The 19,099-nt window shown below is 41.2% G+C and overlaps 1 protein-coding gene across 1 annotated transcript in view; it reads left to right on the plus strand.

The window, feature by feature from the left end:
- LOC122811300 (gamma-glutamyl hydrolase-like) overlaps positions 1–19,099 on the plus strand; it is a 370,664-nt gene that overhangs the window by 96,825 nt on the left and 254,740 nt on the right. Inside the window, exon 5 of the mRNA XM_044083061.1 lies at positions 17,786–17,924. Coding sequence (XP_043938996.1) covers positions 17,786–17,924 — 139 coding nt within the window. The remainder of the gene's footprint in view (positions 1–17,785; positions 17,925–19,099) is intronic.

A 19,099-nucleotide genomic window follows, 5' to 3' on the forward strand; every position in this document is an offset into this window, starting at 1 on the left:
ATGGATTCCTATTACAAGAACGAAAGTTCACTACTTCGAACTTGTAATAGGAAGCCTCACTTCTGCGAAAGTTCACTTTAACGAAAGTGAACTTTTGCGTACGTGCACTTCACCGAAAACTCCACAGCACAGTGGAGGATATAAACAACAAGCTATGTTCTCCACTATGGTGCAATAGTCACAGAGCTTAGGATTAGGGCACGAGTTAGGGTAAGGGGATAGTTAGTAAAGCTATCCCCTTACCCATACCCATGCCCTAACCCTAAGGTTCGTGACTATAGCACCGTAGTGGAGGACATTGCTATGTCCTTCACTGCGCTGCAGTCATCATGGACCTTAGGATTAGGGCACGGGTCATAGTAAGGGGATGCCCTAACCCTAAGGTCCGTGAGTACTGCACGGAAGTTCAGTACACCACCCGTTCGTTGTACAGCAACAGAAACAATGTAATTTAATATTAGAATAGTTTAGGATATAGAATCCAACCCCATGACGTTATTTCTTCAGTTTTATTTATTACGTTTTGGTAATCGGGTAAGTGGACAGGTTGTAGGACCATTTTCAGCCACAGTCTGAGCCTACTGAGTGAAATTAAAGTGATAAAAAACAATCTGTGAGTATCACATCAAGAATTTACATACAAGCAAGTCGTATTATTATAGCAAATATCATAAGGAGATGTGAACAGAGGAAATTATATGATTGCATAATAGTTTGAAATACTATTTACAATGACTAATTTAAACAGTAACTTTTTTCAGTGAGAGCATTAAACACTTAGCAATGGTTGAGCAAGCAACAATCCCAATACATGAATTCGGGTCTATATTACCATGTCAAACTCACAAGAGTTTGAACATTGTAATAATGAACCGTGAACCCAATAAGTACGAAAACACAGAATAGCGATTTTTTTCCCAGTGAAAAAAATCACTGTTCTGTTACAAAAAAAAAAACACTTTGCCCCCCCACACACCCCCTACTTAAATATACCAACTCCGAGATTGCACCACAGTGGAGGAAATAGCAAAGCCCAGAAAACGGCCCACCATTTTTTCCCAGTGTGCCGTGGCTTTGCTATTGTTGCATTTCGAACTTTTGGGTTCGATATTACAATGTTCGAACTCCTGTGAGTTTGACGTTGTAATATAGATCCAATGTGTATTCATTTAGCTAATCACATTCAGAAAGCACATTTATTGCTTTAGAAACAGAAAGCACAAGCTATGTGCAAAAGGCCAGTGTTGAAGCAAGGTTGTTTCTAATATTTTTCCTTCTAGCAGGAACAAGCTGATTCTTTCAACAGGTATTCTTTTAGTTTGTGTATTAATGCCTCTGTGATACTTTCTTACCTGACATCTAACAGAAGCTGGTTCCAAATTTCTGGTGCCAGCTTTAAGAATCCCCTCAAACTCTATCTAAATCACCTTTGCAATACAGTAAAATGCAAAAATATCTGTCTTTTATACCAAAAACAGTCATGTGAAGTAACCCATGAAGATTGAAAGCGATTCACTATTCTCAGCTAGAAGAAGGTAATTAAGTCATCATAAGAATGAACTATCTGATTTTTTAACTCCTTCCCTCCAATGGATCTCTAGAAGTTTGCACTCCAACTTTCAATAGTTGCATCCTGTGCTTTTTTTTCTTTTTTTTTAACAAAACCAGTAATGTCCTCACATGTCAAACATATGTTAATATCTCTAGAATCACAAAGGCTGCTAAAGAAGTGTTAATGGTAAGCATTCAGCACAAAGATCGTTTTAAAGTAGTAGCAGTCATTAGATTCTTGGCCTTAAACTGTATTTTATAAGTCACAGTAAATATTAATTTTGTAATATTTTGTAAAAAGCTTAGAATATGTTGATTATCACTCAAGCTAAATATAAACTGTTACCAGCTCTTTGTAGCTCCAGCTGAGAGTTTTCATATGACACTAAGTGGCTCTTTCTGTATCACTTTGTTGTTGAAATATTTAGAGAAATATGAAAATAATAATGGCAATATAGATAAATAGTGTATGAACAATCAATATAGTTTTAGCTGCACTAGGCAGAGGCTGCAAAACAGCACAGTTGTATTGCCAGCCATGCAAGCATTAAGATTAAATCATTCAACAACTTATATATGGCATGATTTTGGAATGATTAATGTAAATATGAACAAGCCATATAGGTTCATAGGTTCATAGGTTGGTACTAGGCTATCAGCCCTAGGGCCTATACAAGCCTAGCCATAACAATTCCCTGGCTATTTCTTCCCACACTATTTACTTCCCTGGACCCCTGTCTAGCAGGGCAACTGACATGATCCCCGGGGTGAATTTCCTTTCTCCCATCCAATCATCAAGGTTCCTTTTGAAGAGGGCCAGAGAGGCACTCTGCTTGACATGTATGGGCAATCTATTCCAGAGTCTGGGGAGTCTCTGGGTCAGGAACCTATCCCTCCAGCATGTTTTGTTTATTGTGATGACAAAGTTTAGATCCCTGGAGCGTGTGGCTCTGAGTGATTGGGATTTCTTAAAGTGTAGCATGTCCAACAGCTCCGGGTTTGACATGGCCTTGTATGTTAAGCAGAGATCGCCTCGGAGTAGACGATATGCGACAGAGTATAGCTGGAGTTTTTTAAGGTGGTCAGCATAGGGCATCTGCTTTAGGCCTGTGATTCTTTTAGTGAGGTATTTCTGCGGTCTTTCCAGTTGTTGCAGATGTCTTGAAAGGTACATACCAAATGGGGCATTGTATTCTATAATGGGTCTAATGAGGGATGAGTACAGTGGGACAATGACCTCCTTTTTTCTGGATGAAAAGCCCTTAGTGATGAGGTGTTCCACATAGAAGGATTTCCTGACTGTTGTGGCGATGTGGTTATCGAAGGTGAGACCACTGTCCACCTGTGTCCCTAAGTCTCTTATCACACTTTCGGTATTTAGTGTACTGCCACCTATATGGTAATTCACAGATACATATTTTTTTCCCAAAGGGGATAACTATACATTTCTTGGCATTGAGCTTGAGCCCATGGCTCTGGCACCAAGCATCTGTTTCTGTAAGGCCCTTTTGTAGAGTATCCACATCATTTGGGGATTCAATAATGGCTCCCAGTTTGCAGTCATCTGCGAACTTTGTTAGCCAGAGTCCCTTAGTGTTGACCTGTACTTCAGAGAAGTAGATGCCAAACAAGAGCGGTCCCAGGACTGAACCCTGAGGTACTCCACTTGTCACTTGTCTGGAGCTGGATTTGGAGTCGGCTACTTTTACAGTGTGGGTTCTTTCAGTAAGCCAGTTAGCAACCCATTGGGTGACGTAGGGATTAATGCCCAGTTTAGTAAGTTTATCTATGATTCCAGAGTAGGGGATGGTGTCAAAGGCCTTGGCAAGGTCTAGATAGGCTGGGTGGACCACCTTACCCTTGTCCATGGCTCTGGAGACTGATTCGAAGAAGTCAGTCAGGTTCAGGAAACAAGATCGGCCCTTCACGAACCAAAACTGGGTGGGGTCCAGTGTTTGAAGGTTGCCAATGTCTTTGTTTATAAGTTCCATGATAATACACTCCATATCAGATGCCTAAAGGTATTAGAAGGATGCAATTAGTGAAACACCTGAAAGCATAACCAGGATCTAATACGGGGATGCACATGGAAAGGCTCACCCAGACTCTGCTACAGTTTGCTGTGAGAGAAAGGTTAGTTTGCTTTTTATTTGTTGTATTTTGTATTCCTTTATTGCCTTTTTCTATTTTGTATACTGTGATTTGTTTACTTTAGACTGTGTTTTACTTGTATTCTGCTTTTAACTGCATATTAAAACTTGAAAAAAGGCCACAGCTCTGTCTCTTATGACTCAGACAGAAATTTTTCCCACCCTCCTACCCTGTTGCTGTTGTGTTCTTAAACACCACTGTCTTTCTAGTTGAATACCCCTTATGTTAATTTGACCATATATCTCATTTTCTCTTTGCTTTTACTGGCTGATGTGAGTAAGCACAAAATTATCATGTTGTGAAATTACTCCCCTTCAGCTATTTAAATTTATTGGCCGTCCTACTGTATTCCATAGTACCAGAATACAAAAGTGACCACCCCCTTTCAATCTGTCTTGCTGTTTTAAAAATATTGACTCTGCACTAAAATTTAACTTTTTAGACAGATAAAACTTAAGTTACCTACTTTCACGTCTAACTCCTTTAGTGCACACTGCAGTGTTTAGGATAAACCTTTTTTTTCATCTTACCTTTAAGCATCTGTTGCAAGACCACCAGTTATTGGAGAGGCCACCTTCTGCCTCTCAGTAGTCATCTTAGGATTAGTGCTTCTTTTTTTTTCCTGGTGAGAGAAGGAGTGCAGTTAAATTATTTCCTGGAGACTGCTTATCACCAGAAAGCTTAATAACTGCTTTATAGGTGACAGCTTGGAATCTGTGCTTATATTCCGATCCTGGTGAGAGTAGGAGCAGAGTGCATTGATTCCTGACTCTTTCTGGTTGGAGAGAGAGTGTCTTTGCTTAATGTACCTGATTGGTCTGGTTGCTATTCAAGGCATCTACCAGAAAAAGGCTACAAGCCTGCAGTCCCTTGCATCATCTGGGACAAGACTGTGGATCACCAAACAGGCCGTGGCCTGCTTCTCTTCTTGGGATTGGTGCTAACATTATGCTTCCGGTGAGAGAAGAAGCAAAGGAGTATTGTATCCCAACAGAGTGAAGCTGTGCTGAGACCAACATTAGTAGTAACCATGCATGCGACTCCCCTCTTTTCATCATTCTTGACAAGATAATTCTTTATTTTCAGTAAGTGCTGCTTGATTTCTTCCTAACTTCAGAATATATGCCTAAATTCTTCATCCTTAAATTTTCAGGGTCTACGTATTAGTTTCCCCTCAAGTGCTTTGCAGTGTTTTGTACAGACTCAGACAGCTTGAGTGACATTTTTCCTGTAAAAGGAATATATAAGGAAACAGCTCCAGTACTTAGTAATAATGACCATTCCCTCCTGGCATGTCTAAAGGTCAATTCCCTGTGCTTTCTCCTGTTAACATGGTGAACTTGGACATTGTGAGGCAGTGTAGCAACTGCCTCATGCACACAGACAACCCCTCCTCTTATCTCCCAACACTCATACTTGTGAGAGATTCTCTTATATATCCAAATTGGAAGCCTTGCACTCTCAAGCCAAGACTGAAATACCTGGTTAAGAGGAGAAGGTCAACACCTGCACCACACCACATGCAGCACATAGCCCTCCAGAACACCCACCATCACTGCTCCCAGATAAAAACACTAACCACACACCCACTTTCATGGAGGCTCTCCATAGAAATCTACCCAAACAGCAGAGACCTCCAAGGCAGAAATGCACTTGACCACCACAACACAGCACAAATCACAAGACACATAGCTCACCTACACAGTGTGCCCCTTAACCTAAGACCCTAAGGCAAAACAGCTTGCCCAGTACACTAATTATAGGTGACTCGATAGTGAGGCACACATATCCCACTCACTAGGTTGAATAAGTAGAAGGTAACAGTCAGCTGTCTATCAAGTGCCAGAATTCGACACATAACACATGCACTCAGGTCACTTCACAACAAGTACAAGTATGACTCTGTCACTGTCCGTGTGGGTGTTAATGACCTGAAATGCACCTCCCTGGACTACATGAAAAGCGACATGGAGGAGCTCTCGGATTATGTGGCCCAGGCAGGTATGCCCCTAGCCCTGAGCAGCATCCTACCGTTGCCCAGAATGATACCGCAGAACAAGCAGAAAATGATTGAATTCATCAATTGGCTAAGTTTCTGGTGTCATTCTAAGGGGATCCAGTATTTGTCTGCTTGAGATGACATGACTGACAGACCTTGATGCTTTGCCAGAGATGGCCTACATCTGCCACCCCAGGGTTTCTGCATACTGTCTAAGGCTCTTGCCACCCCTATAGTGCCTTTTTTTAGGATGTTCCAAAGACCAAATTACCACCATAACAGCTATAATTAAATGCAATTTGAAGGTCATGCTGCTCAATGCTAGAAGTCTAAATCTCAAAATGGAGAACATCGACATTTATGCTGTAATGGAGACCTGGTTTAAAGCTGCAGAAAACACCCCTGCACTGCCAGGCTATAACTCATTCCACACCTTTCGGCCCCAGAACATAGAACAAAGCTCCAAAGGCGGTGGTGTCTCCATATTCATAAAGGATATGCACACCTCCGGACTAGTAGCTCAGCATAATGCATCTGAGGTACTTCAGGTACAACTAACATTGGGTAAGACGGTGATTCAGGTTGCAGCCTGCTATAGGTCCCTAACCATGTCCCAAGACTCTCACTCCATGTTCCTAACCACCCTGGAAACTATTAGGGTCCAACCCAACACTCTCATACTAGGTGACTTCAACTTCCCCTCCATCAAGTGGAAAAACTAATCATGCACCAATACACTGGCCCCACGCTTCCTGAAATTAATAATTTCCAATGCCCTGGACCAGCTCATTCTTACCCCCACTAGAGGAAGCAACGTCCTTGACCTGGTTATTACTAACATGGGCAACCATTGCTCTACACCAATAGTCAATTCCTCCCTGGTTAGATCTGACCACAAACTAATCACCATGGAAATCCACATCTTACCGAACGCCCCCCCCCCCCCAATAAAGGTAACCACCATGAAACATTTCTCCAAAGCTGACTTTGGGCTCCTAAAAACAGAGGTGGCTGACTTCATGTCACCCATGTCAATGGAAAATAGATGCATGACTGCCGAATCATACACCAATGCACTGTATGAAAACGTACATAAATGCATGGAACTAGCTATACCCAACAGAACCAAGACACTGTCCTCCAAAATAAGAAAACCAATCTGGCGGTCCCCTGCCATTAATAAACTCTACAACAGAAGGAAGAAACTGCTGCAGAAAAAGGTGAAGTCCCAAGACTAGAAAAAACTCCCTTATTAGCCTTAACAAAAAGTTGAGATCCCTCATCAAAAACTCTAAATGCAGCTATGAAGGCAGAATTGCGGCAGACACTAAAAACAACCACAAAGCCTTCCATAATTATTTCAAGAATCTCCACGGCAATACCCAGGTTTGCTCTGAGTTACTACACAATGGTACTTCCTATACTGAGCCAACAGATATTGCCAGTATACTGGCTGACATATTCAGTGCCAACTTTACCCCTCTCTCCCCACCTAAAGGACCAATCACAATACCGGAGGAATGCCAGGCACCCTGCATTACTGCAGCACAGGTTAAAGCTGCATTGTCCAAGACCAAGAAATCAGCTTCCATGGGACCCAACAATATCCCTGGATGTGTTCTACATGAATTACAAAGTGAACTGACACCCCATCTGTGTGCCCTGTTCAATCACAGCCTCACCTCAGGCTTTGTCCCTACTGAATGGCGCACTGCTACAGTCATCCCTCTCCATAAAGGGGGAGCGACTGCAGACCCTAGAGATTATTTCCCCATTAGCCTGACAAGTCTAATAAGAAAGGCTATGGAGTGCATCATCATGGACCTAATTAACAAGGATGTAGGGAATCTCCAAACTCTAGATCCCATGCAATTTGGTTTTGTGAAAGGTAGATCATGCCTACTCAACCTGGTTGACTTCTTTGAGTCAGTCACCAGAGCTGTGGATGAGGACAAGGCAGTTCATACATCCTACTTCAATCTGGCCAAGGCCTTTGATACCATTTCCCACTCAGGAGTTATTGATAAACTCACCAAACTAGGCATCAACCCCTATATCACTAGGTGGGTTGCAAACTGGCTCACAGATAGAGCCCACAGTGTGAAAGTAGCGGACTCCAAGTCAGACTGCTGACCAGTCATGAGTGGAGTCCCACAGGGATCGGTCCTTGGTCCTCTCCTGTTTGCCATCTACTTCTCAGAATTCCAGACCAACACAGAGGGACTCTGGCTGACCAGGTTCGCAGACCACTGCAAGCTGGGAGCCATTATTAACTCCCCAAGTGATGTAGCCATCCTACAGAAAGGCCTCACCGAGACCAATGACTCATGTCAAAACCATGGCCTTAAGCATAATGCCAAAAAATGCATTATTATCCCCTTTAGGAAAAATTCAGTTTCCACTAATTACCACAGCGATGGGAGCCCACCGAATACTGAAGGCATTATAAGAGATCTGGGGACACAGGTTAACAGCAACCTCTCCTTCGACCATCACATTGCCACTGTGGTCAGAAAGTCCATCTATTTGGCACATCTCACTACCAAGGGTTTTGAATCCAGGAAGAAAGAGGTCATCATCTCTGTCTACTCTTCCCTCATTAGGCCAGTCATTGAGTGTAATGCCCCATTTGACATGTACCTCACTAGACACATGCAACAGCTGGAAAGGCCACAAAAGTACCTCATGAAGAGGATCCTAGGCCTTAAACACATGGCCTACATGGACAGACTCAAAAAACTCCAGCTATTCTCTGTCTCATATCGTCTACTAAGAGGCAATCTCTGCTTGACTTACAAAGCTATGTCTGACCCAGCTCTGTTAGAAATGCTACAGCTACAGAAATCAAACTTCCTCCACAGTACACACTCCAGAGACCTCAACCTCATTACCACAATCAACAGAACATGATGGAGTGACAGGTTCATAACCCAGAGACTGCCCATGCTCTGGAATAGACTTCCCATACATGTCAAGCAGATCAGCTCACTGGCCCTCTTCAAGAGAAATCTTGAAGAGTGGATAGGAAATAGAAAGTTCACTCCAGAGATCACTCCAGTGGCTGTACTTGATAGAGGCACTGGGAACTAACATCAGGCGGCACGATGCCAGGGCACTTCTATGGGCAAGGCTTATAAAGGCTCCAGGGCCATTAGCCTAGTACACACCTCTGAACCTATGATGATTGATTAATTGGTTCAATAATGCAACTGGATAGTTCTTTTTGAGGTGGGTTTTATATTATACGTGTTGATGATGTGCAAAGTTTTATATGATTACTCCTGTGAAAGCTCTACTGAGGTGCTTGAGGTTTTTAATAAAGTTCTTTAGTGGAATTTTGTCTGTCTTTGTTATTTTTATAATTATTCCAGTTGATTATTATATTATTTAATGACTTTTAAAGATGCAGCCTTGCTCTTATGATATCATGATACTAATGAATAGAAAAATAAAGAGCATTTATATCAGTTCTTCCCAAACGCTTCACCATGATTGGTGCTGGACAGGCTACTATATTACTGTGTTGACTACAACCAAGGTGCCTGTTCATTTTGTAAAGTGGTATCAGTAAGATACCAGAGTTAGAAAGCCTTACTTTGAAACAAAGTGTATAAAATGTAATGATGAAGCACAAGCATAAATAACTGCATGCATTCTGAGAAATACTTCCTTTTTATATGCCGAATACATTGGTACACCTGTTATTATGAAATGTTTTACAGGCATTTTCTTAGAAAACATGAGTATATAATAGCAGTTAAAAAATCAGAAACAATACATATTTCCATTATACATTTCTATTTATATGTCTTGTATGTCAAGATTTCCTCCCTGGACTTCCTCTAAAAGCAACATTTAGCATAGCAGGATTGTCCTGGTGATTAAGTGGAAGTAAGTAAATGTCTCCACAATTTGGAAATGAAATATGGAACTAGCTGTGATCTAAATGGTGAAGGCCTATTTGTGTGGCACAGTGGCAAAATGGGAAGTATTGTTGCCCCACAGCAAGAGGTTCTCCAGTTTGGTTCTTGGCTAGGGTGCTTCTATGTGGAGTCTGCATGTCCTCCTTGTGTTCATGAAGGCTGCCTCTGGGTGTTCTGGTTTCTTCCCAAATTCTGAATACATGCAGTGAGGTCAATAGGGGTATCTGAACTGCCCACAGGTATAAGTATATGCATGTGAAATACAGAAGAAAGGCCTGGCAACCACTTTCACTTCCCTCTTTACCTTAAAAGGTCCATGGGCAGCAGTAGCTGTCCACATTGTCACTTTCTGCATCAGATAAGCCCCAAACCAGGCATGTCCAAGGGTCAGCTTCCAGTGATTTCTCCTGTCCACCTGGTGAATCTGGGCATACTGGGGCAATGCAGCAATTGCCTCATGTACACAGACAACCCTCTCCTCCTACCACCCAACACTACAACCTGTGAGAGATGCACTTATATAGCCAAAATGGAAGCAAAGCTCTCTCCACCCAAGATTGTGCTAAACAGTCAAGAGGAGAAGGTTAACACCCACACTACACCTCAAGCAACACATAGCCCTTCTAAACCAGCAGCACCAACACCCACATATAGCAACACTAAATCCACATAAGCAGAGGCCCTTAACTGTAACCTGCCCAAGCAACAAAGACCTCTGAAGCTGAAACGCAAACAAACACCAATCACAACCAATGTGTCACATAGTTCACAACACCAGTGTGCCACCCAGCAACAGCCCCTAAGGCAAGACAATGTACCTAACACTTTAGTCATAGGTGACTCTATAGTCCGGCACACTGATGTCCCTCTCACCAGGTTGAATAAGGAGAAAGTTACAGTCAGCTGCCTGTCGGGTGCCAGGATCCGCCACGTAACGCATGCACTCAAGTCACTCCCCAACAAGTACAAATATGACTCTGTCATTGTCCATGTTGGAGTGAATGACTTGAGACGTACCTCCCTGGACTACATGAAAAGAGACATGGAAGAGCTCTCGGATCATGTGGCCCAGGCAGGTATGACCCTAGCCCTGAGTAGCATCCTGCCTTCGCCCAGAATGATACCACAATATAAGGATAAAATGATTGACTTCAACAATTGGCTAAGCTTATGGTGTCATTCAAAGGGGATCCAGTATCTGTCTACCTGGGATGGCATGATTGACAGACCACGATGCTTTGCCAGAGATGGTCTGCACCTGTCGCCCCTGGGATTCAGGTTACTGGCTAAGGTTCTTGCCACCCCTATAGTGCCTTTTTTAGGCAAACTTCAAAGGACAAAACCACCACCATAACAGGTACAAGCATGCAAAATCTGAAGGTAATGCTACTCAATGCTAGAAGTCTAAACCTCAAAATGCACTCTCTCGAGGCACTCCTAAAAATGGAGAACATCGATATCTGTGCAGTAACTGAGACCTGGTTCAAGGCTCCAGAGAGCACCCCTGCAATACCAGGCTACAACTCTTACCACACTTTTCGCCACCAAACCAGGACCGAAACACTAAAGGTGGAGGAGTGTCAATATTCACCAAGGATATTCACACCACCAGGCTAGTTGGCCAACACAATGTGTCTGAAATTCTCCAAGTGCAACTAACACTAGGTAAGACTGCAATCCAAATTGTAGCTTGCTACAGATCCCCACCATACCCCAAGATTCTCACTACACCTTTCTAAACATACTGGAAAATATTAAGATAGAACCAAACACCCTAATACTGGGTGATTTTAACTACCCTGCCATTAACTGGGAAAACTACTCATGTCCCAACACCTTTTAGCAATGGTTCTTGGAATTCATAAATTCCAACGCCCTGGATCAACTAATCCATAGTCCCACCAGGGGCTCTAATATCCTAGACCTGGTCATTACCAACATGGGAAATCAATGCTCCATACCTATGGTCACCCCCTCGTTAGTCAGGTCTGACCATAAGCTAATCACCATTAACATCCACATCCCACCCCACCCCCAGTAAAGAAACCACCATAAAAACTTCTAAAGCCAACTTCATGCTACTCAAGTCAGAAGTGACAAACTTCATGACACCCATGCAGACGGGAACTGAAAGTTCAACTGCTGAATCCTACACTACGGCACTGTACGAGCACATCCACTCATGTATGAATCGTGCCATCCCAAATAGAACCAAAATGCTCTCATCCAAAAAAAGGAAGCCAATCTGGTGGTCCCCTGCCATAAACAAACTTTACAACAAAAGGAAGAAACTTTTGCAGAAAAGAGGAAAACCCCAGCATGCAAAAAAACTCCCTTACTAGCCTCAGTAAGAAACTGAGATGCCTCATAAAATCCTCCAAAGCTAGTTATGAAAATAAAATTGCCAAAGATTCCAAAGACAACCACAAAGCATTCTATAATTATGTCAAGAATCTAAATGGCAATGCTCAGATCTGCTCTGAGCTAAAACAGAATGGCATTAAATATACTGATCCAAAGGATATTGCCAATATCCTGGCAGATCGATTCAATGCCAACTTCACCCCACTCTCACCCCCTAAATGGCCCATCTCAATACCAGAAGATTGCCAAATTCCAGTAATAACGGCCACACAGGTACAAAACGCACTCTCTAAAGCCAAGAATACAGCATCCATGGGACCAGATGACATCCCGGGCTGTGTACTACATGAACTACAATATGAACTGGCACCTCACCTAAGTGTCATGTTTAATCATAGCCTCACCTCAGGTTTCGTGCCCACTGAGTGGCGCAGAGCTATAGTTATCCCAATCCACAAGGGGAATCCACCTTGGATCCAGGAAACTACCGTCCCATCAGTCTGATAAGCCTTATCTGCAAGGCCATGGAGCGTATTATCATGGAACTTATAAACAAAGACATTGATAACCTTCAAACACTGGACCCCACCCAGTTTGGGTTTGTGAAGGGCCGATCTTGTCTCCTGAACCTGATTGACTTCTTTGAATCAGTCTCCAGAGCCATGGACAAGGGTAAGGTGGTCCACACAGCCTATCTAGACCTTGCCAAGGCCTTTGACACCATCCCCCACTCTGGAATCATAGATAAACTTACTAAGTTGGGCATTAATCCCTATGTCACCCAATGGGTTGCTAAATGGCTTACTGATAGAACCCACACTGTAAAAGTAGCCGACTCCAAATCCAGCTCCAGACAAGTGACAAGTGGAGTACCTCAGGGTTCAGTCCTGGGGCGCTCTTGTTTGGCATCTACTTCTCTGAAGTACAGGTCAACACTAAGGGACTCTGGCTAACAAAGTTTGCAGATGACTGCAAACTGGGAGCCATTATTGAATCCCAAATGATGTGGATACTCTACAAAGGGCCTTACAGAAACAGATGCTTGGTGCCAGAGCCATGGGCTCAAGCTCAATGCCAAGAAATGTATTGTTATCCCCTTTGGGAAAAAACATGTATCCATGAATTACCATATAGGTGGCAGTACACTAAACACAGAAAGTGTGATAAGAGACTTAGGGACACAGGTGGACAGTGGTCTCACCTTCGATAACCACATCGCCACAACAGTCAGGAAATCCTTCTATGTGGCACACCTCATCACGAAGGGCTTTTCATCCAGAAAAAAGGAGGTCATTGTCCCACTGTACTCATCCCTCATTAGACCCATTATAGAATACAATGCCCCATTTGGTATGTACCTCTCAAGACATCTGCAACAACTGGAAAGGCCTCAGAAATACCTCACTAAAAGAATCACAGGCCTAAAGCAGATGTCCTATGCTGACCGCCTTAAAAAAGTCCAGCTATACTCTGTCGCATATCGTCTACTCAGAGGCAATCTCTGCTTAACATACAAGGCCATGTCAAACCCAGAGCTGTTGGACATGCTACACTTAAAGAAATTTCAATCCCTCAGAGCTACACGCTCCAGGGATCTAAACCTTGTCATCACAATAAACAAAACATGTTGGAGGGATAGGTTCCTGACCCAGAGACTCCCCAGACTCTGGAATAGATTGCCCATACATGTCAAGCAGAGTGCCTCTTTGGACCTCTTCAAGAGGAACCTTGACGATTGGATGGGAGAAAGGAAATTCACCCCAGGGATCACGTCAGTCGCCCTGCTAGACAGGGGTCCAGGAAAGTAAATAATGTGGGAAGAAATATTCAGGGAATTGTTATGGCTAGGCTTGTATAGGCCCTAGGGCTGATAGCCTAGTACTAACCTATGAACCTAAGATATATCTTGCAAGAAGACAAGAGAGTTCATTTTCTAAAGCACTACTATGGTCCTAGTACCTGTCCCTAACCCATCTACTTTACTTTGGGTTTCCCCCACTCCAGTAATAGTTGAAGTGCCATTATGGGTGCACCCCCCCACCCATTGATCCCCATTGTCATGTCAGTACCAGTACAGCACTTCAGTATATGATGTCCTTGATGTCTAATGGTTCACCCCACCACTAATACCCATACTGCTATTAGTGCTGGTATGGCACTTCCATTAAGAGTAATTCCTGGTGCTCTAGTGTATCCCCTGTTCTCGTACTGTCATTGATGTTGGTATGGCACTTCCATTAAGAGTAATCCCCAGTGTTCTAGTGTATTCCCCAGTTCTTGTACTTTCATTGGTGTTGGTACGGCACTGCCATTAAGAGTAATCCTTGATGTTCTAGTGTATCCTCCAGTTTTCGTACTGCCATTGGTGCTGGTATGGCACATCCATTAAGAGTAATCCCTAGTGTATCCTCAGTTCTCATACTGTCATTGGTGCCAGTATGGCACATCCATTAAGAGGAATCCCTGGTGCTCTAGTGTATCCCCAGTTCTCGTACTGTCATTGATGTTGGTATGGCACTTCCATTAAGAGTAATCCCTGGTGCTCTAGTGTATTCCCCAGTTCTTGTACTTTCATTGGTGTTGGTATGGCACTGCCATTAAGAGTAATCCTTGATGTTCTAGTGTATCCCCCAGTTCTTGTGCTGCCATTGGTGCCGGTATGGCTCATCCATTAAGAATAATCCCTGGTGTTCTAGTGTATCCTCAGTTCTCATACTGTCATTGGTGCCAGTATGGCACATCCATTAAGAGTAATCCCTGGTGCTCTAGTGTATCCCCAATTCTCATACTGTGATTGATGTTGGTACGGCACTTCCATTAAGAGTAATCCCTGGTGTTCTAGTATATTCCCCAGTTCTCGTATTGTCATTGGTGTTGATACGGCACTTCCATTAAGAGTAATCCCTGGTGTTCTAGTGTATTCCCCAGTTCTCATATTGTCAGTGGTGTTGGTATGGCACTTCCATTAAGAGTAATCTTTGTTGGTCTAGTGTATTCCCCATATCCCCTTACTGCCATTGGCACCAGTATCCCCCAGTTTTCATACTGTCATTGGTGGCAGTACAGTACTTTAAGAGTAATCCCTGATAGTCTAGTGCACCCCCCCCACCCTCAAGCCTACAACCACAGTGATGGGATATCTTTAAAACACCCTTTTGGCCATGGTCAGTACAATAATGTGGTGGGAATGGTTGTGCCATCCACAGCTGAGCAATTTCTTGACTCACACAATCATGTAGCTGCTTTTCTATAGGTGGTGCCATGAGAGTGCACATAGATAATTAGCATTTGCGTCTCCCATTTAATGCCTCATTAGTATTCAACTTGGCCATGGGACTACCCCTATGTGGCACTGCACAGCTTCATGGTACAGGCTCATGCAAAGCCATTTTAGGGTGGTTACTGAATCAGAAAAAGGTATCATGACATGTTAGAATTGAACAATTATATATAGAATATTGAAGATAATTAGAAATTATCAGACAAAATGTATTTACAAATATTTAGAATTTCAGTTTTAATGTTATTACAAAGGTTTAAATTTAGCTCTTTTCCAATTTGATTCATATTTTCTACACTCCAGTGCACAGTTACTTTAAGATTAGATGTAAGTATATGCCTGTATGTCTGGCAAAAACCTTAGTCTCCATTATCCTATGCTGCAATATAATTCTTAAATATGCTATCTGAGTTCTATTAGGATACCATAAAAATATTACATATATTATACTTTATTTATTTGATAAAGCTCTAGTTTGTATAAATCTATGGTAGAAAAATCAGTTTTCTAAGAAACCAATTTTCAAAATTAAAAATGATTCTGGTACATTTTGTAGTGATCTTGCTTATGTTTTCTGTGATCATTTTTGGATTTTCATGAGCTGTTTCCTCTATTTTCCCTTTAATAATTATTCTTAAGTATGCTATTTTACCTTTTTCATGTAAGGTGCATCTCTATTTTATCGTGACACTCTAATTGTGTTTTAGGTACATAATTAGACATTTAGTATTACTACTATCACATTTTAATCCTGATATATTTCTTAATTCGTTGATTGGCCAAAAGACCTTTGTGTAACTATGACAGTTAGACAAATATCATTAACAAATAGTAATATCTTGGCTTGACAATTGCCATTTACACTTGTTTGTAAATTGTCTATTATAACATTAGCTAAAGGCTCTATAGCTAATGTAAATAACATAGATGATACTGGACAACCATGTTTGATACCTTTTTAAAATATCTATTGTCAAATATATATATATCTTATTATCAACAAATGTTTTAGTAAAATTAATAAATGTATTTAGAAAGCCAATTTTATCTAATACTAAAATAAATAAGGAAAGCCAAGTTTATCTAATATTAAAAATAAATAATTCCAATTTATTGTATCAAGGGCTTTCTCTATATCAAGACTAAAACTGATGGTTATTCTTTAGTATTGTTAGGAAAATCTATTACTGTTATTTTTCTATTAATATTATTTTGGTTTTGTCTGTTAATAATTAAGCCAATCATTTATTCACTCAGGTGATTTTTTTTCTTGATCTATCTGCATTTTTTTAATCCATATTTAGTAACAAAATAGATCTCTGTATGAAAGGCAATTGCTTGGATTTTTATCGTTTTAACATAGGAGTGATTAAAATGTCTGCATGGGATAGGAATTTATTATTAAATTCGATATAGTTATGTACTCAGATTAATACTTGTACAGCTTTTGGCAGAAATACTTCATAAATTTCTTGGATTAGTTCAGCGAAACCTAGCACTTTATGGGCTTTTGTATTCTTCATTTGTTGAATGCATTTTGATTATTCCTTTTTATTAATGTATCTTTATGGCAGTCTGACAGACTATTAGTAATATTGTTATGGTAGCCTTCTACTTGCAATTTCCAGGTATTAAAAATTTTTATTAAGTTGTTTCTGATCTTTTTAATTATTCCACAATATCTTCTGTATCAGATATTCTTTTGTTTTCTAAATTTTTCATATAAAAAATGGTTATATTTATTTAAAAATTAATTATGTTAATTAATTCAGGTAGTCTCTTTGGATTAGCATCATACAAGATAATAGGTTCATAGGTATTTACTATGCTAATGACCACCAGGCCATTATAAGTCTAGGCATGCAACCCTCCACAATTACATCTCCTTGTAACATGTGCATCTAAATTGGAGGGTTATGTTAGTTAGGACGGGTATGTTAGTAAGGAAAGCAAACTTACAGTGGTTGAATTTGTAATTGTAATTTCACACTCAGACATGCAAGACACTCACCTATTTAGTTTATATTACTCAGCTGTCTGTGAACACTGAAAAAGATCTGCCGCTAAGCTGTTTGGTGCCCTGAAATTAATGTCATTTGGCACCCCACTCCCCAGTTTGAAACTAAAAACAAAAAAAGTCCTCAGGGGAAATTGTCTTTGTTCTAGATGAAGAGGTATTATTTATCAGCACAATAACTCTTTGTTGCATTGTATGAAACACCTTTAGGAAACTACCAAGTGTGCTGTAAGAGATCCTTGCAACAATTCCTAGCACTTGACAATGGCTAAAGTGTATTTAAACAGACATGATTAATGATCATGGCTGCTTAAATGATTGCCATTGCAGCTTGCAGGGATAAATTTGCACCTCAGCTACAGTGCAAAACATGTCCTGAAACAGCATGTGCCTGAGGCACCCACCTTTCACCCCACAATCATGTACTGTTACTTTCATATAGACACCTATATACATACATACATACAACTGAAAATGTTTGCTTGTTTGTCTTTTTTTAGTCATATGACTCTGGAGATTATTTTCCAATCTGGGGAACTTGTCTTGGATTTCAGCTACTAACAGTACTAACAGCAGGACAGAACTTACTCAGCAAGACAAACAGTGAAAACATTTCTTTGCCACTAAACCTGACAGAAGGTAAGTTTTCATCACAGGTAGATGTTTTATTTTATCCATCTGAGCTTCTTTCCAGCTGTACATGTCACAACATGTATTGCAGGTTTGGAAAATTGTAGTTCACAGAAAAGCTGCTCTGATGTCATGTATACACACACACATGTGGGTAACAGATCAAAAATAGTATGTGGGGCAGTGTCTGTCACTGTGTCTGATACAGGGACCAGCTCTGATTGAGCATATTGGCCAGTAGCTGTGATACACTCCACAGGGCAGACAACTCTTGTACTGTATATGGTATACAGGAAGCAGCTCTGAGGTAGGAGTTCCAAAAGCTCCTGTCATTTAATGTGCAGGGCAACATCTCTGATAAAGAACTGAGGGTCACAAAAGTGATGCAGTATGAAGACAACAGTTCCCAAGCAGGTTAAAGGTAACCCTCCTTATACCCATTTACACTATACCTTAACTGACTACCGACAGATGAATGAGTTAACATGATGAGACTAGTAGCACAGAGCTTTATAAACATGTTTACTTCGTTACATGTAACACAGCTTCAACTGTATTGACAAAGTAATCATTTTACGGGCAGCTCCAAGAACTGAAAGACACATATATGCAAGTAGTAATGTTTCCCCATCATTTTAAGTTGATTTAGCTGGGGTTGTTTGTTGTACCCAAAAGAATAATCATTTTGTTGGCAACTCTCAAGAAATTGAAAACAAATAGGTAAACAGTAAGGCCCCTCCCCATCATTTTTCTTAAGTTAGTTTAGTTATCAGTATATTTACTTCCTTTATTTAATTGGGCTTCTGTGGCAACATTTATGGGTGTTGTATTTCTATTTTAATATGCTTTAGAGAATGGGTAACCTATATATTGCCACTCCGAATCAGAGAAAGAGCATTCTCCAGCAGGGTATTAATGTACAGGTAAAGTTCACTGAAAAACAAGTCAGCTTCTTGACAGCAGCGACATGTTAAAGTGCTGTGAACCTCGGACAGCAAAGAAAGCAAACAGACACCATTTTTTACACTCACTAAACAGAACTTTGCCCATTCTTTAAGTACAATAGTGCCCTCTAGTATGGGTGTTATAGTGAAATAAAGGACCATCCAGGGATAGAGAGGCCCTCCACCTGAAGCACAAAGCTTCATTACACCCCCCCAGGTGATACGTTATTTTCCTGATAA

This window comes from Protopterus annectens, chromosome 9.part0, assembly GCF_019279795.1.
Source record: "Protopterus annectens isolate FY-2018-M chromosome 9.part0, PAN1.0, whole genome shotgun sequence".
NCBI lineage: Eukaryota > Metazoa > Chordata > Ceratodontiformes > Protopteridae > Protopterus > Protopterus annectens.